A 24,652-nucleotide genomic window follows, 5' to 3' on the forward strand; every position below is an offset into this window, starting at 1 on the left:
CCTCTCGCAGTTCTCTCCCACTCCCCAGCTCCCAGACCCCTCGCACCTCCCTTTGCCCCCTGCTTCTGCCCAAAAGCAGCCAGAGGGAAGATAGAACACCCTCCCCGCTTCCCCATTCCCATCGGGAAGGTGCGCGTGCGCTGACTCCCGCCTCGCCAGCACCGCAGGCTGGGACGTTTCCGCATCTAAGCAAGGAAGTAGCGCGTGCGTGCATCCTTCGCTCCCCAGACGCTTTTTCCCGAGCGCCTGCGCGTGATTGTCGCCTCCTCCTTCTGCTCCTGCCGGTCTGGGGCTCGGCGGCTGCGCCTCGTCCCGGGGATGCGCTGCTGGGCGGGCGCGGAGCGGGATGGAGGTGGAGGAGGCGTTCCCGCTGGTGGGGCAGATGGGGCCCTACCAGGTGTATCTGTGCGTCCTGCTGGCCGTGCTCCTCCAGGTGGGAAGCTGCCCCTGCCTTCCCCAGCGTGGGGGGCAGCGCCCCGGCTGCAGTGGGAGCGTCCGGCGGAGAGGGAACGGCAGGGGGGTGCTGTGGGATGCAGTAGGGTGCTGCTGTGGGAGCAGTGGAACGGTGCAGTGGGTGCTGCTTGGGTTAGTGGGAGCTGTGGGATACTGCTGGGGTGCAGTGGGGTGCTGCTGGGGTTAGTGGGAGCTGTGGGATACTGCTGGGGTGCAGTGGGGTGCTGCTGGGGTTAGTGGGAGCTGTGGGATACTGCTGGGGTGCAGTGGCGTGCTGTGGTACAGTGTGGTGCTGTGGGAACCATGGGTGCTGCTGGGGTGCTGCTGGGGTTAGTGGGAGCTGTGGAGTGCTGCTGTGGGAGCAGTGGGGTGGTGCACTGATTGCTGCTGGGGTTAGTGGGAGCAGTGGGTGGTGCTGGGGTGCAGTGTGGTGCTGTGGGAGCCATGGGTGCTGGTGGGGCTAGTGGGGTTCAGTGGGGTGCTGCTGGGGTTAATCTGAGTTGTGGGGTGCTGCTATGGGAGCAGTGGGGTGGTGCAGTGGGTGCTGCTGGGGTTAGTGGGAGCAGTGGGGTGGTGCTGGGGTGCAGTGGGGTGCTGCTGGGGTTAGTGGGGTGCTGCTGGGGTTAGTGGGGTGCTGCTGGGGTTAGTGGGAGCTGTGGGGTGCAGTGGGGTACTGTGGGGAGGAGTGTTGTTCTCTGGGAGCAGTGGGTGCTGTTGGAGTTTGTGGGGTGCTGCTGGGGTTAGTGGGAGCTGTGGGGTGCAGTGGGAACTGTGGGGTGCTGCTGGATTAGTGGGGGCTGTAGGATGCAGTGGGGTACTGTGGGGAGCAGTGTTGTTCTCTGGGAGCAGTGGGTGCTGTTGGAGTTTGTGGGGTGCTGCTGGAGTTAGTGGGTAATGTGGGATGCTGCTGGAGTTAGTGGGCGGTGTGGGGTGCTGCTGGGGTTAATTGGTGCAGAGGGGTGCTGTGGGAGCTGTGGATGCTGCTGGGGTTGGTGGATGCTGGAGGGTGTAGTGGGAGCTGCTGGAGTTAGTGGGCGCAGTGGGGTGCTGTGGGGTGCAGTGGATGCTGTGGGAGCTGTTGGGGCTATGGGAGCTTGTGGGTGCTGGTGGGAGCTAAGGGCAGGTGCCCGCTGAAGTCATTGGGTGGATATGCCTGTGGTGAGTGCTATCTGGTGTGAAGTTGGTGTTGGAGGTCTTCTGCTGAGGGCTGCTGGTGGCAGTAACTGGTCCTCTGCTCTGTGTTTAGCCTGCAGCAGCTTGCTGTGCTCCTGGGGCAGATGTGACCTCTGTCCAAAAGTGGAATGAGGTTATGCAGCGTGAGCTTCTGCAGAGTGCACTTGGGACAGATGGCTGATACCATCCATGCCATCTTGCCTTGTGTCACCTGGTGAGCAAATTGGGAGCGTGCGGTTTGTCCTGTGAAGTGAAATTAAATGGAGATTTCTGTGAGTTAGACTGGAAGGCAGCAACTTCTGGCAGACACTCTGCTAGGAATCCTACACAACCTAGAGTTAATGACCTAGGCTAGTGATTTCAAGGCTGAGTGTGCCTTCTTTGGTGTGGAAATGTTTGAAAAACTACATCTGGTCACTGATAACTTTGTGTGCAGGAGCTCTCATCTAATCAGCTGGTAGTCTATAACTGCTGATAGTACTTTGATGTGCCATAACTCCTAGAATGTATGGACAGTGTCTTTGCATTAGGTATTTGTATGTGGCTTTCTTTACATTTTTGGGTAGTCAGGTTTGTATTCTGAAATGGAAAACTGGAGCTCTCAAATTTAGAGTTTAGGCTTAATATTAGGTATTAGTTAATATTAGATATTTCTAATATCTAATAGATATTAGAAAAAGGTTCTGCAGTCAGAGTGGTGGAGCACTGGAACAGTGGAACAGTGCTCCAGGAAAGAAGTCCTGGTGCCAAGCCTGGCAATATTCAAGAAGCATTTGAACAATGTCCTCAGACACATGGTGTGAATTTTGGGGTTGTCCTATGTAGGGACAGGAGTTGGACTCAATGACCCTTGTGAGTGCCTTCCATCTCGGGGCATTCTATGAAGTAACAGTGGAGTGCTGTGATATCATTCATAGACCACGTGACCAAGTGATGTGCTCTGCAATCATGTGTGTCATCTTTACTTCCAGCTTTGTATGATCTTTGTGCCTATGGGAGTGGGGAGGGGAGATGAGGATAGTATGTGCACCTTCACAGTCAGGCCTAGGCATAAAGTACAGTTTGGATCTGACAGAAATTTGGTTTACTCTTTGAAAACTTAATTATAGTGAATTCAGCTAGGCTGACAAATGCTGGGTTACTGCCCCTGTGGAAACTTAACAGCAGGAAGGAAGAGGGGAAGTCAAATGTTCTGCTGCCTCGGCTGACCAGTATTATGTAGTAAGCAAGAACTTATAGTTATGAGCCACGAGACTGAAGATGTCTTCTCCTGGCGGCTAAGGGACTGACAGAAGCATTAAGGAGCTTTATGAGATAACAAAAGAAAATTCAGGTGCCTAGTTGTGTCAGTTAGGAACTCTGTAGTTGGTTGTAAAGCTATGATGATGAACAACAAAAGCTTTGTAGATTTCTGATTCCTTGTATTGTTATTCTCTCTCTCTTTTTTTTTAAACTGATTTATCTGATTAATCCTTTAAAATTAGACATTGCTTAGAGCTTATTCTACTGGCTGACTGGCTAGAAAATTTGAATGCTCACTGAAGAGTAGGGATTAAGGAAGAAATAATTATTTTTTTCTTCCAGTGCTGGTCATGTTCTCTAACAACCTGCAACCATGGCAAGTGCTTTGTATTTCCAGAGCTTTAAGTAGCATGGGTCAGCTGTTCTGTAATATTTTTGTTTTCTTTTTAATGAATGAACTTGCAGTTCTCATAGGAGAAGTTAGCAAAAAGATCTTTACAAACCCCGGAACTAATTCAGAATAACTAAAGAAAAAGGAGTAGCAGGTTTGCAAGTCTGTTTTTATCTCATGTTACCTTTACTTCTTGAACTTTACCAAGGAGGATTGTCTCCTGACTGATATGCTTTCTTTGCTTCAGATGATGCAGGTGCAGAAGTTTGTAAGGGATTTAGATGTGAAGCTTGCTGTCTTTCAGCCCATGAATAGATTTGGACTTATACAACTGATTCCTGCTTGGGTGGTCAATTGCTTTCTGTGTTCCTTTACTGATGCCAAGTTACATAATGTGTCACTGGGATGTGCAAGAGCAAGACTAAAGGCAGGTTCCACAACCATTGTTAGTCTTTTGTCTGATCTGTCGTCAACCTTTGCAGGATGGACCCAAGAGAAAGTAGTGTATCTGGTGTGTGCATGATGTAGATTTAGGTAACCACGGGCTCATTTAGTGCTCATGGTTAGATGCAGCATGTGGTTGCAGAGTATCTCCTCCCAGCCTATGTCACTGGCTGTACTGTGGACTGATTATTCCATTTTATCACTTGCTTCCCTTCCCATGTACTCCTTCAGCAGGCCTATATTTTTGCATTGGCCTATTGGTATAAAAAAATACTTGCACATTCTTAAAGATGAGACTATCACATGGGTGAAAGCAATTTTTGTCTTTGCTGAGTCCCTTCGTCTCTGATGCCAATATATGAAGCTTAAACTTTCTACCTTCCCTGCCCTGTAAGATTCACTGCAGATATACTTGCTTTCTTTTTGTGCTTTTTCATCTCTGCAGTGAACTATTTCTACCACGTAGCCTTACTCGTGTGCCAACGTCTCTGGTCTCTGAATTCTAATTAGAAATATAGTTTAGGTCACAGCATTTCTTTGAGGCAGGTTGTACCCAACACCTACGTCTGTATGGGTGAGACTTTCCACATGATAGTCAGTTTTCTTCTGAACTTGGGTGAACTGGTACTCAGCCTGTGGAATGAGATTACTGACACTCTGGCAAAAAAACTCCAGGTCTTATGTGTCATCAGTGTAAAACTAGATTAAGCATAAGTCTTGTAGTCTGCCACTTCCTCACCGATTTGTATTATTCCTCTTCTACTTGCTACTGTTATTCATTAACTTGTTAAGCTGTTACTGTATTAAGGTGTGCCTGCCTTATGCACTACAAACTTAATAGGACTTGGGAAGCTTTTCAGGAATGTTCTGTAGCAGTGGTTGCTAACTTTGTAATGAAGCGATGACAGCTAATGTAGAGAAACATTTTTTTCCGAAATCTGTGCAATTGCCCAAAGGCCAATCTTATCTGAAGCATGTGGGGATAGACTAGTGATGTGAATTTGAGGCTGGATTAGTCTTACATTAGTCTTTATATCTAGGAGATTAAGGGAGGAATAAAGAGAACTGATAACTCTTAAAATACTTACGACTTTGTTTTGAACTATTAAGATGGTGTAAAAATAATTGCTGTTTTTACCCATCAACTTTAAAGCAGTGGATCTAGGCTTAGAATACAATCTATTAATTCAAATAAGAACCATTAGAATCTATGCAATTTTGCCAACAAAGCACAAGCCTATTTATTCCAGTAGCATGGATTTCTGGAGTCCGGGAACTGATGAATTCTTCAAAGGTGTTTTGAGCTGCTGCTTAGTGGTGGAAAACCTCTCACAGAAAGTCATTGAGGTGCTTGAAAATGTGAATCGGTGGGAGAGTGGTCTGGTGAGTGAGCTGGGCGAGGGAGACTTTAATAGGTCAGTTTGTACAGCTTCTGCAGAGTCATTTGCAAGACATGTTTTAGCGTTGTTGTGGAGAACTGGTCCTTTTTGATTGACCAAGGTTAGACATAAATGTTGCAGTTCTTGCTGCATTTTGCCAATTTCCTGGCAGTACTTCTCTGCTGTGATGGTTTTGCCAGGATTCAAGAAGTTGTAGTGGAGGATTCCACTTGCTGACCACCAGTGATCATAACCTTCTTTTGATGCAGCTTCAGTTTGGGGAAGTGTTTTGGTGCTTCACCTCAATCCAGCCACTACGTGGAATGCTGTTGGTTTTCGTACAGAATCCATTTTTCATCAGGTGTCCATATGATCAAGGAATGGATCATTTTTGTTGCGCAAATGAAGCATAAATCAGACTTCGTAACGGTGATTTTTTGTTTTTACATTTTTGATCAGTTCATGTGGCATCTTATTTGTCAAGTTTTTTTTTGATTTTTCCAGTTTGGTGCAAATGTTGAAGAACTGTTGAATGGTCAACATTAGTCCTTCTGCAACCTCTTGAGTTGTTTTGTGTGGGTCTGCTTAAATACTGGCCCTCAATTTGTTGCTCTCCATTGCCGATGGACCATTTGCAATCATTCTCATCTTCAAGGCTGTGTTTTCCGTTATGAAATTTTTTGAAGTAATGTCGAGCTGTACGTTTGATGCTCTTCTGGCCAAATGCTTAGTTGATATTACTAGCAGTTTCTGATGCTTTATGTCCTCTTCTGAACTCCTACAGCAAAATTGCTCAGATTTGCTTTTTTCCCATCTTTAATTTGACAGTGTAATATAAAAAAGAATAAACAATGAAAAGAAAATCATAATAATAAATAAGTAAAGTGAATTTTGTACTTTAAAATGGTATACTACGTGAACACAGTTAAATAAAAGTTTAATCCAAAATAAGCATCACAGTTTACAGCAACAGGAAGGGCAATTATTTTTCTGCAACCTAATAAAAGTAATTGCTTGACATCTATTGATTACTAGAAGGTTGCACACTACCTTTTGAAGCCATTATATCAAAGCATTATTAAAGAATGCTGTCTCTTGTGGTTTGGGTTTTTTTTTTTAGTGTGTGTAGCAACGTTACACAAAAAAGAGGTTGAAAGAGGTTTGCCTTTGACAGTGAGTCTGAGCTACAGGATTGCCTAAGTCCAAACTGAACCTGCCGAAATCTGAGAATGGATGTGTGTGCCTACTATATTGCTGTCAAAAGGCTTTTAAAAATATGTTAGAGTTTTAAAGTGAGGTCTTGTTTGCACGGTTGAAAAAGATTTTGCTTAAAGCTGGGTAATATGCATTGCAAAGCAGTATAGGCAGTATAGGAAGGGTGGTGTTCCCTCCATTTTTGGACTTTGTACTAACTGAAGGAAAGATGGACAAATAGTTAAGATACTAGTATCGAGTTCCTTGAATAATATTTTGAAACAAAGGCTAACATATCTTTGCTGTTGGCAGCAGGGTCATGTGTGACTTCTATCCTGCATTTTAGAGACTCTAATTTTCTTTTCTCTAGTGTGTTTGATTGAACTGGTAGATGTGTAACTGAACTAAGAATAATAATTTCCAACTTGCACATGATTACTGCTCTTTATTTCTGACCCAAATAAAGTTTTGTGCTTTCGAATGTCTTTTTTTTTTTTTTTAAACTGGAGTGGTTCATATAGCTACTACTGATAAGTAGTAGCTTATAAGTAATATAGCGATTCATGTGCATTGTTTGCATTAATTAAAACCTCTCCTTGCTCTTTGCAAATACCAGCCCAGTGGGATTGACGTCTGCAGCAGTGTCATCTGTTCTCAAGGTCTTGTGTGTTTACAATATGGTCTCTGACCAAATTTGGGACTTAACCTGGTTAAACATTTTATTTGTGTTCACCTCGTCATTTTTCCTAATCCTAGTGGATTTGGAGAGAAAGGGAGTTAAGAATTTGCCTTGGAAGGTGCAGTGAAGCTTTTGAGATCCTCAGGTAAGGAAAGCTGAAGAGAGTTGTACGCATAGCCTGTTCCAGATTTCTGGTTTTGGTATGAAGTTTGGTCATGGATGTCTTAAAAATGCACAAAGACTGGATCAATCTCTTTCAATTAGCAGATCCCCTACAGACTTCTCACTGAAGATGTTAAATCCTTGTACAGTAAATTTTAGCCTGCTGAGAGCTTTCTGTCTCTTAATTGTTTTTTCCCAGAACTTTAGGCTTTAAGTTGGAAATCGCTGATTTAGGAAGTTCCATTGCAAAACCAGAAAAAAGCCTATTCTTTCAGTTCTGGAGCATCATGTTGCTCTAAAATAGCAGTAAACCCAAGACTTCTTAAAATTAAAACACAAATGAACAGTAAAGTACAGGTAGATCCAATTGCTTATTATCAGGCAAGTCTTTAACATAAATGAATGAAAGCAGCTTATATAAATTGCACATTAGTCTAATTTAATTTTCTTGACTCTTCCTCTTCAAGCAGAGTTTGTATTCATACTGCTTTTCATAATTTTGGTTCTTGTTTATTTGCTTGGTTCTGTAACTTACCAGTATGTGAGCATTTTTGGCAGAGAGGAACTGAAAGTTTGTGTAGTAAGGCACCTCAGTTTTCTTTCTGTTTTTTTTTTTTTTTTATGAAGGCAGAAAAATGTACTTTGAACTTCCTTGTTCATGTTCATAGGCCTGTCAGCCTATGATGTGAGGGTGACTTTATTGTCCTTGCACAGGTTGATCCAGTCTTAGCAGTGGCAAGTTCTGTTCCAGCCCTCTGAGATGCAGTATGTGAGTTGCTGGATAAGTATGTTTGCCTTTCTTAAGGGGTGTTGCGTGTAGTCCAGCATACTGCAAGAATACAAATGCTTCAGGCATTATAGCCTGAATTCTTTATTCGCATTTTCAGTATACAAGTATGCAGTCAGCTGCTGTGCTGTTTATAAACATATAGTAAGACTTCTGTTAATTTCTGTCACTGAACTTGGTGCTTTATAGAGCAAGGTTGTGAATTTTCTTTCAGGGTTATGTACTTTGTAAAATACCAGAAGCATTGTAGCACCTGCTTTTCCACTCTAGGTCTCTAGCAGATTCCAGGTCTCCTTACTGTCATGTGCATTGCCTGCACCTCCTATGTAATTTTGAAGAAAAAGATGTATTTATGGTCACTTTAAATGTTTCTATGGTAGGTAGCACGCTAGGTGTCAATTTAATCAAGAGACTGATATACCACAGTAGAGGAATACTATTGAACTCTTTTCAGTCCTGTAAATTGTTTCATCTGTCCCAGAGCAAACAATATAGATAATTTTGCAGGTAGAAGATCTCTTCTGCATGTTGGCAGAAGAAGAGTAGATTCATTTTCTCGTGACAGACTACAAAATAATTATTAAAGCAAATTGAGCTGAGAAGCTGAGACTCCTGGTATGCATTCTGCAGTCCCGATCCACCAATGCCATAAGCGGTTCTGTCATCATTAGTTAGGCAGGAGTACAGGTACACAGTGTATGCAGTGTTCCCATGGCCTGTTTATACAAGAAGTAGTTACTAGTACAAAAACTGGAGTATTTTTGATTTAAGCTAAAGTTTCATCTAAGTAATTGTATTCTTTGAAAGTCAGACAGAATGTCCCTCTGGTAGCATGTTTTCTTTCAAACAGTATTTTTCCAGACACTATTCATTCTTTGGAGATGGTGTCTTGTGTTCAATGTGATGTGTGCTGAACAGATGTGTCTTCTGTAATCGCATCTCTTTGCAGTATTTTCTTATCTTAAAGGCAAGGTCAAACAGAGTGCTGGCTCCAAAGCTCTAAATTAGCAGGAGTTTTCGCTGTTGTGAAGCGCCCAATAACATGAAAATTAGTCCTCGGAGAGTAATAGAATATGCATAAGACTTAGGGGAAAATTTATTCACATGCATGTCAGTGGCAAATCTATTCTGTCCCCAGCTCTGCACACGATTGATGGAGATTGCTCCCTCATGTTGTCCAGGCGTGATTAAAGGGTGCTTGCTTTCTGAAACTCCAAAATGAGTCTTAGAGACTTTATTTGCCAGCATTTTCTGTATCGCTATTGGGCAGAAGTATGTGCACTGGAGTTGGCTGCTATTTGGGCTATTGTCAGAGCCTGCTCCAGCAGGGACTTTTTGTCTCAAGACAGTTGCAACGTGACAGTTGTTGGTTGCTGAGTGGAGTGGCAGGAAGGCACCAGGTGCCTGAAAGAATGCTGCTGTTTTGTGCCTCCGGATGACAGCTCCTGACTGGCAGAAGGTACAGAGTACCATCCCTCCGCAGTGAAGAGCAGGGGATTCTGAGCTTGGAGCAACCTGAGAAGCAGTGCAGGCCAGCAGTGGGGAGGGACCTGGTGGCACAAAGTGGAGACCCAGCCCGTGCAGAGCCACTGACTGATCCCAATGCCCTTGCCCAGAGCAACGAGAGAGCCTTTCTTCATCTTCTGCTCTCCCCTTTCTTTGTCTCATGCTCTTTTCTCTTTCCCACTATTCTTTGCAATTCAGTCCCTCACTGAGCAATGGGATGTGATTTAGTAGCAGACAGGTACAGTTGGACTTGATCTCAAAGGTCTTTTCCAGCCTAGTGCTTCTATGATTCTATAAAGCTTCACCTTTGCTGGTCTCTTACAGTGAAACCCCAGTTCCTGTGGTGGCATGCGGTTCCCTCCAGAGCATTCAAAGAGTTTTTCCTTTGTTTCTCTTGTTTCCTAAGCCAGCAGCAGGACATGTTTGCCTGTTCTCACGGGACACAACAGCTACCTTTGCAGAAAACTTGTGCAATGAAGTTATAGATTCATAAAAATCATTAAGATTGGATAAGACCTCTAGGATCATCCAGCCCAACAGCACCATGCTCACTAAACCATGCCCCAAAGTGCCGCATCTATGTATTTTTGAACACCTTAAGGGATGGAGACTCCACCACTCCCCTGGGCAGCCCGTTCCAATGCTTCACCGCTCTTTCAGTAAAGAAATTTTTCATAATATCCAATCTAAACCTCTTCTGGTGCAAGTTGAGGCCATTTTTCTCTCATCCTATCACTTGCTACTTGGAAGAAGAAACCAGCACGCCCCTCACCACAACCTACTTTCAGGTAATTGTAGAGAACAGTAAGGTCTCCCTTCAGCTTCCTTTTCTCCAGATGAAACAATTCCCATTACTTCAGCCATTCATCATAAAGCTTGGGCTCCAAACCATTCAGCAGCTTCGTAGCCCTTCTCTGGACACGCTCCAGCACCTCAATGTCCTTCTTGTGTTCAGATTTGGAACCTGCACTACAGGATTTGACGTGTGACCTCACCAGTTCTGTGTACAGGGGCACGATCACTTCCCAACTCCTACTGGCCACACAACTTTTGATACAAGCCAGGATGCTATTGGCCTTATTGGCTGCGTGAGCACGATGCTGGCTCATATTTAGCCGGCTGTCAACCAACACCTACAGGTCTTTTTTCACCAGGCAGCTTTCCAGCCACTCTTCCCCAAGCCTGCAGCGTTGCATGGGGTTGTTGTGACTGAAGTGCAAACCTCTGCACTTGGCCTTGTTAAACTCCACGCAACTGGACTTCAGCCCATCAATCCAGCCTGTTCAGGTCCCTCTTTAGAGCCTTCCTGCCTTCAAGCAAATCAACAATTCTACTCAACTTGGTGTCATCTGCAAACTTACTCGGGCACTTAATCCCCTCATCCAGATCATTGATAAAGATATTAAGCAAGACTGGCCTCAACACTGAGCCCTGTGGAACAGTACTTGCGGTCAGCTGCCAACTGGGTTTCACTCTGTCCACCACAACTCTCCGAGCCTGGCCATCCAGCCAGTGTGCCCAGCGAAATGTACACTGGTCTAAGCCATGAGCCACCAGCTTCTCTAGTTAACTAGTAACTTGTAATTGTGTTATCTGCTCTTGAGGCTTAAATGTTTGCCTGTGCTGGTGGGAAGTAAAGTTGGCTTTCTTGCAGGTGTGCTGTTTGGTGTCAGCGGTCACCTGGCTGATGGACATGTGTGCTGGCTGGCCAGTCTGGGCAGAAGGAGCACCTAGCCCCTACTGCTGTCACTGCCTGCCAGAATGATGCTGAGCATGAAACAAGAGTTGAGGTGTAGGTCTTTGGAACAGAGAAGAGGGGGTGATAAGGGTGCATTTTCCACAAACCTGTAGGAAATGAGGCTCCGAGTTGTGGTTTCCTCTGCATCAATGTAGGTGTTAAAGAATTTATAGACTAAAGTTAAGTATGGGTTTGGACAGACTTTGGATTTTTTCCTGTGGATTCTGGAAGGCTACGTTTTAAGGTCGAAAACCTCTAAATTGAGTAGGTTTTCTTAGTTTCTCTACAGAAACCTTAAGTTCTTTCAAAATACTTGTCAACTCTGTCATTGGCACAGGTAGTAATCAGCAGTGGTCACATTCTTCATCAGGAATATTTCCTGTCAGAGTGGGGTGAGGTTCTTACGTATCTGAGATTTTGCATCACATTCTTTTGCACATGATGAGTCTTCAATTTTTAACTACAACAGCCTTTCCTTCTGTCATAAAATGTGTTCTCTCTCATTTGCGCTACCAAGAGGGGAAAGGAAACTTTGATACAAGAGTATGTTTTCAGCAGCAGATAATAATTTTGCAGCAGGAGAACATTTTAGGGCTTATTGAGTTCTTGAGGGGGAAAAATCATGTACATTCAAAGGCAAGTCACCCTTTTGAAATAATGCTGAGCAGATGAGATCATCAGACTTTCAAAAACAAGGTCACCCTCCAGCATTTCAGCTGCTTGTCGTGGGTTCAGAAGACATGACTATAATCACATAATGTAACCATCTCTTCATCATAGGCTTCTACCAGAGTAAGGTCATTCATTGTCTTCCCTAATTTCTATCTTTCCTCAAGAAAGATAGAAATTTCTATCTTTCCTTTTAATGTTTCTATATTTGAAATGTCAGAAGTTTGTGGCTTACTCATTGTTTTGTTCAGCAGTGAATGTTTCATCTGATACCTGTCTAGAAGGTCCAGGCTGATTATGAATTGCTGATTAGCTGATTAAAAAGATTGAAAGCACTTCTTAGTAGAATTTAAATCTTGCTTTTGTTTTGCATTAGTGCTTCATAATGGGTAAATTATGAAATCTAAGATAGTTTCTTGAATTATTTTTGTGTGTGTGTTTTTGTACACAAATGAAACTGTTGAAGTTCTTCCTCCCTCTCCCTTGCTAGCCTGATTAGATTTTGTGTTTTTCTTGGAAGTAATTTATTATGAAAATGAACACCAAGAAAGCTGACAAAGGCATTTCAGGCATTTCTATTAATATTAATTTCAAAATATTAATTTTAAGTTAGTTTCAAATCTTGTTAATGAAAATGTCTTCTACTTGGCAGAGAAAGAGAAAGTTCACAGGTTATTAAGGCACTGCCTTTCATTAAATCACCTTACACCATAGACTTATAATCAAGACAGACTGTAAAATTTTAACCTACAGAGAATATAAACAAACAGGAGAAACTTAAACCAGACTAACAAAACTCTCTTTAGGTATCAGTGACTGTGAGCTGCTGCCTTCTCCTGCTGTGCTTGGTATTCATGTTGATTAATACAGATCAGTGCAGGGAATTCATTAGGGGACTGTTAACGTTCTCATAGACCAAATTAAAATGTTTTATGAATAGAAGGTATGCATTAAATGACATAAATTTGACTTGACTTGGGTTATAGAACAAATGAAAAATGAAGGGCTTTGTGTGCCATAGTGCATATAATGTAGCCATTTTATACTTGATAAAGTTATTATATAATATTTCTATTTGATTTGATAATCTTTTATATTGATCACAAGTCTACGCAACTATGTTACTGGTAAGTGCAAGCATTTAGAATTCTTAAGGAGGGAATGTCTAGATTTATTAATAAAACTCCTGCCTCTTACTTGAATGATAAAAACTGTATTTTTAATTTCTTTACGTTTAGAGTTTGTTTAGTAATTTTTTTAAGACCACTTCTAGTAAATGTTTCTGGTCTAGAAACATTTCTGGGTGTTTCTATCTTTGTTTTAGCCATGCTTGCTGAGGCCACTAGGATGCTTAAAGCTGTTTTTTATAATTGAAAAAATATCTGTAATGTTTCTTTGTGTGCCTGCAATCACATATTTTTCGATGTAGTTCTCTGTAGCTGGGGTGGGTTTCACCTAGAGGGAAAATGAAAGCGTTATGCTTTCTTTCTCTAAACCAAATGCCTCAAGGATTTCATTTCCTGAACTACTCCGATAATATGTTTATTATTTCACAAGGCAAAAGCAAAAATATTATCACTTAGTTCTGACATGAAATTGTCTGAGCGAGTCAGGGTACAGGGATGCACTACAGATCATGACCTGTAATTCTCATTTCTCAGTAATTTCAAACTGTTCTTGAGAATACTGTATCTACACATCCTAGCAACATGCACACTCAGATTTTTGACACCTTTTTCCCCATGTAATCATAGTCATTGCCTTCTTTCCCAGATGAGGTCTTTTACTCTTCATCGTTGTCTTTCTAGAAGTTGTTCACTAGCTTAAATAATATCGTAGCTAACAGATTGTGGTTTTCTTCCTAATTCCTTTTGATATTCAATAATTTTATACTAAAAAGCAAGACGAGAATGACTTATAGAAAATATTTATTTATCTCCTGACGCTACAGTGCCAATTTATAATGTAGAATGCAAAAAGAAGCTGATAGAAAGAAAATGCTTTCAGGTGATAACTCGGGGGTGTCGGTGTTAATGTAGTAGTAATTCTTACTTGGATCTGGGTGTAACTCCAGCTGCTCAACTGTTGTGCAGAACAGGACAGGGTTACCTGGTGTTGCTTGCATAAGAATTCAGAGGTCCTCTGACATTTTTTTGTGCCTATCTGTGGTCTTCCCAGTTTTAAGCAATACTTGCGTGGCAGCCTTCTGGGAGAACACACTTCCTGCAGCTACAATCTTCCCAAGAACAAACAGGGGAGATTCTGGGAGCAGAGCAAGGACTACACTCAGGAGGTGGCTGAAATGGGATTTGAGGATGGAGTGATATGTCTAAGTTTTTTTTTTTTTTTTTTATGGAGGAAGTAGTAGGCAGGAGCTACTGTGCTGAGTTACTGTTCCCCAGGGAGGGCTTGAGACAAGAGGGAGTTTTATTTGGAGAGTGGGGAGTGTTTGTGTGTATTATCTCTCTTCTGTTGCAGAACTTCCTGGCAGTTCCATCTTCAAACAGGTCTGAAAACACTGGGTTTTAAGATGGAGTTGTAGGCTGTGAATATTGTTCTGAGCAAGCAGCGGTGACCCAGCTCAAGATCAGGCTTAAAATGTCTTGGTGTCCAGCAGTTTTATTTATTCTTTCCTAAACAAAGCTAGCTTTTAATCACTGTATTTAAACCTTGTGTGTCTGTATAAATGTGTAGATATGTAAAAAATACATATGTACATTCATATGTGTGGCTGTATCTCTTTTTAAAGAGTACAACTGGTTCACAGAAGATTAAAAAAATCAGTAATTTTGGTAAAACTGGGAAAGATTAGATATCAAACAGTGAGGAGATCTATTCCAAATATCAAATTAGAGGAATGAATAACATGGTTGGGAGGAAAGGATATAATAGAGTAATATACTTGCTTTAAAAGAATAGTTTTGTTTCGTCTCCTTAGTACTACTAACAACTTTTTGTATACCCATGCAGTATACTTGCTGTGTGTGGGAGTTGGGGGGCCTATGACTGAGGGAAGGGTGTGAGGAGGTGAACTTCTCTCAAATAATCAACAGGTAGAAAGGACGAGAACCACCATGTTGAAGCTGTGGTTGTTTAGTGTCTGCTGTTTAGTATACAGGGCATCTTGTAGTGGTAAAAGGTAAATAATAAAATAGGAGTATTTTTTAATACTGATTTGATCCAGTTGCAGAGAAGACGTTGCTTGGATGTATGTTTAGCGTCTTTGATATTTTGTCTTTCATGCCAGCTCTATGTTGCCACTGAAGCCATCCTCATTGCATTGGTGGGTGCAACTCCTCCCTACCACTGGGATCTTCAAGAGCTCTCAGCTAATCAGAGCCATAGCAACCAGTCAGCAAGCGAGCAGAGAGCTTTTGGCGAATGGCTTCTGACCGCCAATAGCAGTGAGGTGCATAAGCATGTACACTTCAGCAGGAGCTTCACGTCAATAGTCTCTGAGGTAAGACTGAAATGTGCTTTGCTGCCTTGTGTGTGAATTGTAAATGTTATTGGGTCAGCTGTGGGAGCTGGTTTACTGCTTCTTCCTTCCATACTAATGCATGTTTTGGTTAGCAAATGAAATGAGTGCTACTTCCATGTAGAGAACAGGTAATCTACTTCTATCTTTACTAGCAACAAAAACTAGCTTTATTTTGCTATGCAGATCTTGACCAAATTTCTGCTCCAAAACTTCTCACCTTTTCCACGTGGAAGTTATGTATTAGATCCTGTAGCCTGATTCCACAGTTGAGCTGGAACCATGCCGTTCATTGTACTAATGTGCTCAAAATCCTTTATGGACCCTGAGCTCTTTCTGTCTGCCTCTTGTGATTACTTTACCAAGGTCAGATGCATGTAGTGCATCCATCATGCAGTCAGCAAGTGGTGGAGGAACTGGAGAGAAAGTGGCTTCTGGAGTCTTTGTGATGCCAAATATGAGGAAAGACATGAGCAGTGGGGAATCTGGTGGACAAAGCAAGAAAGCAACTCCCTGCCTCCATTCCATCCCAAAACAAGCTTCAGCTGTATTGGTGTGGCCTGTTTTGTATCTTTTTTCATGGTCTAGCCACAGTCTCTACAGGAAAAATTCCGGACTCTGTACTAATATGTGCTACACCTGCCCTTCTGGGTCTTTCAGTATCTGTTAATGTCACCTTGTTCTGTGCAGGAGCCTTGTCTGACTGCATCTGTTATGAGACCTGAATTTAGAGCTGTGCAGTTGAGTCAAGTGTAGTACCACTTGATAATTTATGTCTATTGCCCAGAGGCGTTAATGCTATCAGAATTAGTCCTGTAAAGCACTTAACTTTATTGGTTATGAGCATATTGACGAAAACTGCTAGTTTAGGAATAGTACCAAGGAGTTGTGTACAATAGGCATTGTTTCATATTGCAATAAGGAGGATATGGGTACTTATGCCACTATTTAAATTAAAACCCTAATTGATGGTGGATTTTTTTTTTAATCATTATTTAAAGCTCAGTAAGGTTTTCAAACTCTCTGGGCTTCTTCTGCTTTTTAATTTAGCCAATAGTGTCTTAAACTTGACAAGTCAGACATGTTTGTGGAGCCTAGCATTGTTTTAGGACATAAATCTTAAAGGTTTTTATGCATTTTACTTGCATAAATAAGAAACTCAGGTAAAGAATGACGTTTACTTGAAAAATCTGCAACTAAAGAAAAATTCTAAGGCCACTTGTGTAGATTCTGCTTTGTAGTTGTTTAACATACTTCTCAGTAAAGGCCCATGTGTATAAAATGTTGTTATGTCTCCCGTTTCCCACTATTAAAATAGATTGGTTTTCAGAATTTGTTAGCTGAATGTGAACTATGTTTGGTAATTGAGTTACGTGCTAAATAGGAAGATTTTGGTGAGACCAGACTTGTTTTGGGGCATATCACTATCTAGTTTCATTATTGATGCGTAAAGAAGCTTTTATGCATTTGAGGAGGATGTTTTCAATGCTTATCTTGCGGCTCCACTCTACTAATAACATGACAATTGCAAATTTACACTGAAAAATATTCAGATGGAAAAAGCATGATTTGTGAATATCAAGCATATATATATAACCTGTTTTATGTAGACGAGAAAAGCCATGAGCCCTTTAAAGGGCGTCTTAGCTGTCGAGATTAATTTGCAGAACAAATTTTGCTTTGCAACCTAATTATCTCTTAATCCTTGAATGATTCAGAAAGCATTTAATGTCAATGAATTTCAGTGTTGGCAGTTTTTTAAATTTTTATATCAAAAGTTAGGGCGTGATTCTTGTAGCTCTTACAAAACAAACTGACCATGTTATTTCAGGATAAAATTAATCTCATGTGCTGTTATTATGCAAAAGTATTTTTCTGGGAATCGTTTTTAAAATCTATAGAAGCTTCAGAAGCTCGTTTGTGGTCACATGGTTAGTTTTAGAATTGAATTTTGTCAGTCTTGACTCTTTATGGGCACATTACCTACCGTGCCGGTAAACACCTCATCATTAAAGTGACAACTCAAAATGAAGCATATACTGAGAGTGAGTTATTTTCTTGGAGCTTCTGAATGATTTTGTTTTGTTAGCTCCTTAATCTTGGTGAGGTTTAATTGCATGGCTTTACTCTCATGGTGAGGTAGTTCATAACTGAGCTTTGAAATAATATAAGAGAGGATATCTAATGGGATTTTAGTAAAGGAAGAGAAGATTATGAGGAGAAGATTAGAGTGTTATTGCAGGGGATAATGACATAATCACTGGCTTACCAGCACAGGAAGAAAAGTTGGGTGTCACTAAAATGAAACATTATCTCAAGGTGCAAGAGGAGTAGAAGAAGAAAAGAACACAAGATGTGGAGGTTTTAGAATACGAAAGGAAATAGCTTTTGAAGAGTAAGAGCATGACTTATTTTCATTCTACAGTTTTGTGGGGGAATTTCCTGTCATGTTCAACGTGAGACATTAAGCCTGTATGAATCACATGAAGATCAAGTTTGTATTTGGAATTGAGATGGAACCAGAAATACCATCAAATATACTGTATAAAATAAGTATTTGCAGTACCAGAAAACCTGCCTGATGCTACCAAAGCGTTTCTCAGTGACAAGACAGTTCGTAAGGAGGAGCATATGCAGGATTATCTTTGGATATAAGCTGCAATTTTTAGTTTTGCATTGTGAGCCTACTCACTGCAGTGGCATATGTCAAGAGATAGGACTGAGTCTATTTAAGCTAATAGATTTGTGTGAGAAAAGATAATAGAGAGTGGGTGAAGGCTGCAAAACTTACATCATTCTGAGGAATCCGGCCTTGATTTCAGAATCAAAGATTGTGCTTGATTTGAGGTAACTGCAATTGGTTAGTACCACCCAGTGAGTCTGGGAAGTAGCAGTTGTGTTGGGTGACTATCTGATAACTGACTGAATGTGATGCTCAGGAAAATAATACAAAGTTTAATTTTCCTTAAAGTATGTGTCGTGCCCCTCCAACTATTACCTATTAACGAGCTCCTTGGATTCTGGTTAATTCCCCTCCCCCTTTTTTTCTCTATGTAGTGGTTTTTAATTGGTAACACATCGTACAAAGTCAGTGCTGCCAGTTCTTTCTACTTCAGTGGGGTGTTTATTGGAGCGATTTCCTTTGGCCAGCTCTCAGATCGCTTCGGAAGGAAGAAGGTCTATCTCACAGGTAACCGCTGCTACCTAAAAAAATGAATGAATTAGAGGTGTTGTGTCTTTGAAGATCAATGGAAGAGCCCAGTTTCGGCTGAGAGCTTAATACTCAGCAGTCCGTCATGTGCTGTGATGGACAGGCTGAGAGAGTTGGTCTTGTTCAGCCTGGAGAAGAGAAGGCTCAGGGGAGACCTTAGAGCAGCCTCCTGTAGCCTCCTGAAAGGGGACTACAGGAAAGCTGAGAACAGACTTTTTAACAAGAACTGTTGTGCCAGTTCAAGGAGTAATGGTTTTAAATAAGGGAGGGTAGATTTAGAGTGGATATAAAGAAGAAACTTTTTACACTGAGGGTGATGTAACACTGGAATGAGTTGCCCAGGGAGATAGTAGGGGTCCCATCCCCAGCAGCATTCAAGGTCACGTTGGATGGGGCTTTGAGCACCTGATCCAGTGGAAGGTGTCCCTCCTGCAGGGGAAGTTGGACTAGATGACCAGTGAAGGTCCCTTCCAACCCAAAGGATTCTATGATTTTTATTTTTTGTTTTGTCCTTCCAGTATAATTCAAGAATATAAGTAGGAGCAATAAAGTAATATTTGACTATTCAATCACCATCTGAATATATGGGAAGTGTTCTGGATTTAGGAATCATACCATAAAGGCTTACACTCATGCATGTTCTGCTTGTGGGATCTCTGCAGGTTGCAGTTAATATTTCTAGCAGTTTGTTAGCAGTGTTATTGCTTGTGTAATCTGCTAGGAATTTGTTGGACCTTTTATTTCCAGGCTGCATGATTTAATTTTTATGTATTTGTGATCTATATAATGTTTTAAAGCTCGTAAGCTTTATATTTATAAAATTGTGTGTCAGTGGATGAGCATGTAGAATTAAAAAATGGATTATTTTTTAAGAAAGGAACAGCCTCATTCAAAGCAGGTAAAGGTGGGCCTGCTATGCAGTGCAAACTCCCCATATACTGTCCCCTGGTAACGTTTCTCTTTCCTAGTTTGTGTAGACTGCTTTCCAAGAGTGAGGGCAGATATTTGGTTGTGTATTTAGTCTGTGGCTTCTGTATGGGGATAAATATCAAGCTATCTTGACTGGAGGCAGACAGTATTTCTGAGTATATGAAAAAATTGGTCTGCCATAAACTGAATTTGAAGGTTTAGTACTGCAAATTATATACGAGAAGCCACTCCTTTTGTGTCCCCCTTTTTATGATATTAACTTCAGGTATTTAAATTTCTCGTCAATCCTCTGTTGTAGTTGTTGACAGTGATTGCCTGGGACAGATGCCACTAGAGATCAAGTAAAGATGCTGATAAGTGCTTCTGCTTTTCTTCGGGTACTCTTCTGAAATAAAACCCTTTGTCTTGTTTTTCAGGTTTTGCTCTTGACATCTTGTTTGCCATTGCAAATGGATTCTCACCCTCGTATGAATTCTTTGCCATCTCTCGCTTCTTGGTGGGGCTGATGAATGGTGGGATGTCACTGGTGGCCTTTGTTCTACTGAATGAGTGTGTGGGCACTGCCTACTGGGCGTTAGCAGGTAACGTTTGAGTAGTGGTGTCTTTATTGTCAGAATTCATAGATTTCAGTCTCGCACTGCTTGAGATACAACCGAAGCTAGCACTACAGCAGTTGGGAATTTAGCTGTTCTTGAGGATCTGTGTGACCACAGTCTTTGAGCCCTGCTTTATTTAATACGAACCTTAGACAAGCACAGTAGGTGACTTGGGGCCATTCAGATTTCTGCATCTCTCAAGTTGACAAAGGTCCCGTTGAAGCATTCCCTCTGAATGTACACGGCTCAGACGAGATTTATGATAGCTGAGTTCTATTCATCAGAATTTTGGATTAAATAGAACTTAGTGTTTGTATGCTAGATATAAATTCTTTCTTTCCTGGCAGTTCTCAAAAAAAGAAATAGTTTTTTTTTATGTAATGAGAAGCTAAGACAATTCTGTATATGTTAAAAATCAAAATGTTGTCTCATGTGGTAATCAACCTTAGAATTTATAGCAAGAGATACAGACACTCATAAATGTTTTGTCTGCAAGTTTTGAAGCTGTCCTACAGAGACCATGTATATAATTTGTAGTATTAAAGCTCTGGGGCCTGATTTCCTCAGTCTATGAAAGAGCCAAAGAATTGCTATTCTCAGACTCTGTTGAAACAGTATATCTAACAAATCATGAGCACTACAAAGGAATACTATATATTCCTAAAAATGCCAGTTTTCTGATGGGTTATTTTTACATATAGGAAGCTGAAATATATTTGGAATTACAAGTTTTAATTGTTTGTTGGGTGAGGAGGATGTAGGAGAGTGCTTTTTGGACTTGTACTGATTTTTGCAATGAGATGTAATATTTCTGACCTGCAGAATGTTCTTTGGTGTAATAGCTGTGGTTTTGCCTGTGTTGCTGAGTGGATTTTGCTTAATCAAGTGTTAGTTTGTCTGATCCGATGTGTTAAATGTTAGTAATGTTCCTTAAAGGAGTGACAATGTTTTATTTTTATTGTATGTTAGGATCTATTGGTGGCTTGTTCTTTGCTGTGGGAATTGCCCAGTATGCTTTACTAGGGTACTATATTCGTTCCTGGAGGACTCTGACTATTGTGGTTAACCTGGAAGGAACAGTCGTCTTTCTTCTCTCTCTGTAAGTTATTTTTCAAACTGAATTTCATCAAGAAAAATGTCAAAACCAAGAAAAATATCAAAAATAACAAACAAAAACCAAGCAACAAGCAAACCAGACAGTCAGATCAGGATGCCTTTCTAGGATGGTATGAAATGATGTAACTAAGGTATTTCTCTCAACTTCTTCCACCCGATGTTCTGTGCTTTCTTTAAGTAGCAGCACTGCAGTATTTGAAAATGTAAGTGTACATCATCTTGTATATACATTATTACTGTAGATTGGAACGGTTTCTAGAGTGGTGTAGAAGCACATCCTAGTCTTTAACTGGCATATGTAGACCTAATCTGTACTCTGGAATGCTACAAGACACTATACACACATTAAAAGATATAGAAGTGGTTTTGCCATTATGTGATAATACAGCGCTTCTTTTACAATTGTGCTTGCACGTACAGTCTTAAAGCAAAGATAAAAATAGGAAGCTTCCATTTATTTTCCAGATGTGATCAGGAAAGAATAGGAAGAAGGCTTCTTTATTAAGATGATAGGGTGGTTGCATTTGTGGACTTCAGCACTGAGAGTTATGTGATGCAATGTGCTCTTTTTTTCCTCATATACTTCGTGCCAGCAAAATTTCAGTAACTGAAAGTAGAAAATAACTTAAGTTGCTGTTTAAACGTAAGGCTTTTTTCCTTCCAACATTTACTTAACTTCAGTAATTTTTTGAATAAAGCCTTTGCTAAAGAGCTCTTTTCAACATGCTCTTTTCAAAGGAAGTGTCAGAACTCAGGGAAAGATCTTAGAGGCTGTTCATGAGGTGACACTTCTGATATTTCAAAACTTAGTGGTGTTTAGGGCCTTTGGAAAAAAGTTTTTAGCTTTCTGAACTTTTTTTGAAGTACTTTATGCTTAGAACTTCAGAGCGTGTTCAGAGGCCTACCTTTCTGTAAGAAAAGAATTTATTAATGTTAAATACCGTGCTGCGTCGGTCCCACATTGCTTGAAAATTACTTTGTGCAGAAAATACTACCAGATATTTTTTTTATCATGAGGAAGAAAACATGCTCCTTTCTAAGCTCTTTTCTTTTATAAAAGCACAGGATCACTTTCCTTTAAATTTAAAGGAAAAATGTCACTTCTGGTCAGAGGTGAAAGCCTTAAAGCTTTTAGCAATAGGCTGAAGTTTAAATTAGTTCTGGGAATCTGAAAGTAATAGATTTGTTTTTGTAAGCTATGTTGGAGTTACAGACTTATCAAGTGAACAGTGCACGAGGAGAAAGAACATGACCTTCCTGTCTACAAGGAGAGAACTTGGGATAAAGTTGGAAAAGGAGAAATAGAAATCAACTATATGGTGTTAACAAAAGCAGTCCCATGTTAGTTGCAGCAGTGTGGTGCCTCCTGAATTCTGAATTTGCCAAAGACAGGGTCTAACGATGCTGTAGCTTGTAGTATTATGCATGTATACTCAATGTAATTTCTCAGTATCTAAGTTACATATGACTTATGTTCCCTTTGTTTTCAACATCCTTTATCTCTGTTTCAATAAGCGAATTTTATACCTGAAGGGCTTTTTGAAAAATTCCTTGTTATACTGAGATGTATTTCAGCCTTCTTTACGTAGACAAGTCCAACCTTAAAGAACAGAAAACCCTGAAGCTCCCTGTATATGTATGTGTGTTTCAGATTCATTCCAGAGTCACCTCGTTGGCTCTATTCACAAGGTCGGCTGAATGAAGCAGAAGATGCCCTCTACCTCATTGCAAAGAGGAATCGCAAGCAGAAGTGCACTTTTTCATTAAAACTCCCAGCAGAGAGGACCTCCAGAGAGGCTGGCAGCTTCTTGGATCTGTTCCGATACAAGATTCTTTTGGGACGCACCTTGATCATGATGTTTACCTGGTACTTGAAATACTTTTGTGGAGCCAGATGTGCTACTGTGATCTCTTATAAGTCTTTGAGAGAATATGTTGCTGAGAATTGGCTCATCCTGCAGATTGTACTTAGTCTCAGTCTGTCTTGTTAGAGACAAGGATCCTTGTATTACAGTATTTCCTTAGTGCATTTCTAACATAAAGACATTATTTACAGTCTTAAGTGTGAGATGTATTTTCTTTGCATTTCCGTCATGCTTTTTGAGTCTCAAATAGTTGAGAACTGCCTCTTCCTTACTGACCAGCAAAGGTGGCTGACGTTGGTCATGCTGTCCTCCTCTTTGGCCAGTGCTGTGTCAGTACTTTCAGTCACATGGATTATTCTTTGCTTTGTGTGTAAGGAGCCTGTTAGCAGGTGGGTGGCCTACCTTGCTTAATGAGTGTGTTTGCTTTCTTAAGAGAAAGTGCTACCAGTACTAGCAGTTGTTGCAGTAAGGAGCAGGAACCTCTAGCTGCTAGCAGAAATTTAACTCCAGAAGTCCCTGTTTTGTTTCAGATAGCTCTGCAAGCTCTGAGATGTATTGCTGCTATGTTGAAATAAACTTTATGTATGACATGCTATGAGAGTCCTCTGGCATTACTGTCCAAACGGTTGCTTTTATACTGCATATAATTGGGGAAGATGTATTGATTAAGAAAAAAAACAAATTACATTATTTTGTCAGCAGACAACACAGCTGTTTTCTTGTTGCTCTTCCAAATGCTTCCTTCAGAATAGTTGAAGTTTCTGTTCCTTAAATGAGGATTTCTGACTTCCCACAGATTGAATTAGTGACCTGTTCCTTTCCTCACTATATATACAACAATTAGGGTTACAAAAGAAAAGTGAAAGATAGTAATTAAAGAATAAATAAAACTGGACTAGAGTGTAGAAATTAAAAGAATGTGGAGCGTCGTCTGAATTGTTTGAGAAATTGTGTGTAAATCTCTGGAAAAGCATGGATGAAGGTGAAACCTGGTAAAAACAAAAAAGACAAAGACGTTTCCCAAGTCAAATAATATTTTCATATTTTAACTTTATTCTGGTTTATGCACATTCTTAAGTGTAGTCTTAAGTTTAACTCAGTAGCAAGTCAGGAGCTGAGTCTATGAGGAAACAAAATGGTTTCTTTACCTAGAAAGCAGCATACACTTCTAGAGAAACATTTTGGACTTATCTTCTGAAACACTAAATATAGTTTATAGTGCATCATGCCAGACCTGTGCTTTGATTTGGCAGGCAAAGCGGCAGTTCTGATTTTACTCTTTCTGTCTTCTGCAGGTTTGTGTGCAGCTTGGTTTACTATGGTCTTACCCTTAATGTGGGTGACTTAGGTGGAAGTATTTATGCCAATTTAGCGCTTTCGGGGTTGATTGAAATCCCAGCATACCCAATCTGTATTTACTTGATTAACCAAAAATGGTAAGTATGAAATTATTAACCTATTCTGCGTTTTGTTTTGTTATAATTTTTCTCAAAGATATGATTCCTGTATATTGCATCTCCTAGCTTCTCTTTGTTGTCTGGGGCTTTCTCCTTTAATTTGAAAGTGCCATTGATGTGATTTTATTCCAAATAACAGCTTAACTTGCTCTCATTAGCTTACTTATTAATGCGCCATCTAA

At 40.8% G+C, this 24,652-nt stretch overlaps 1 protein-coding gene across 2 annotated transcripts in view; it reads left to right on the top strand.

Annotated features, from left to right (window-relative positions):
- Positions 1 to 290: 290 nt before the first annotated feature.
- SLC22A15 (solute carrier family 22 member 15) overlaps positions 291 to 24,652 on the top strand; it is a 38,312-nt gene continuing 13,950 nt past the window's right edge. For both annotated transcript variants that reach the window (XR_008453323.1, XM_054086470.1), the window contains exons 1-7: positions 291 to 433; positions 15,065 to 15,277; positions 18,353 to 18,485; positions 19,853 to 20,017; positions 21,002 to 21,131; positions 22,800 to 23,015; positions 24,309 to 24,449. Coding sequence is in view for 1 of the 2 variants with exons in the window: in XM_054086470.1 (XP_053942445.1) it covers positions 347 to 433; positions 15,065 to 15,277; positions 18,353 to 18,485; positions 19,853 to 20,017; positions 21,002 to 21,131; positions 22,800 to 23,015; positions 24,309 to 24,449 (1,085 nt within the window). In the remaining variant the exon portion in view is untranslated. The remainder of the gene's footprint in view (positions 434 to 15,064; positions 15,278 to 18,352; positions 18,486 to 19,852; positions 20,018 to 21,001; positions 21,132 to 22,799; positions 23,016 to 24,308; positions 24,450 to 24,652) is intronic.

The sequence above is a fragment of the Cuculus canorus genome, chromosome 1, assembly GCF_017976375.1.
Source record: "Cuculus canorus isolate bCucCan1 chromosome 1, bCucCan1.pri, whole genome shotgun sequence".
Lineage (NCBI taxonomy): Eukaryota > Metazoa > Chordata > Aves > Cuculiformes > Cuculidae > Cuculus > Cuculus canorus.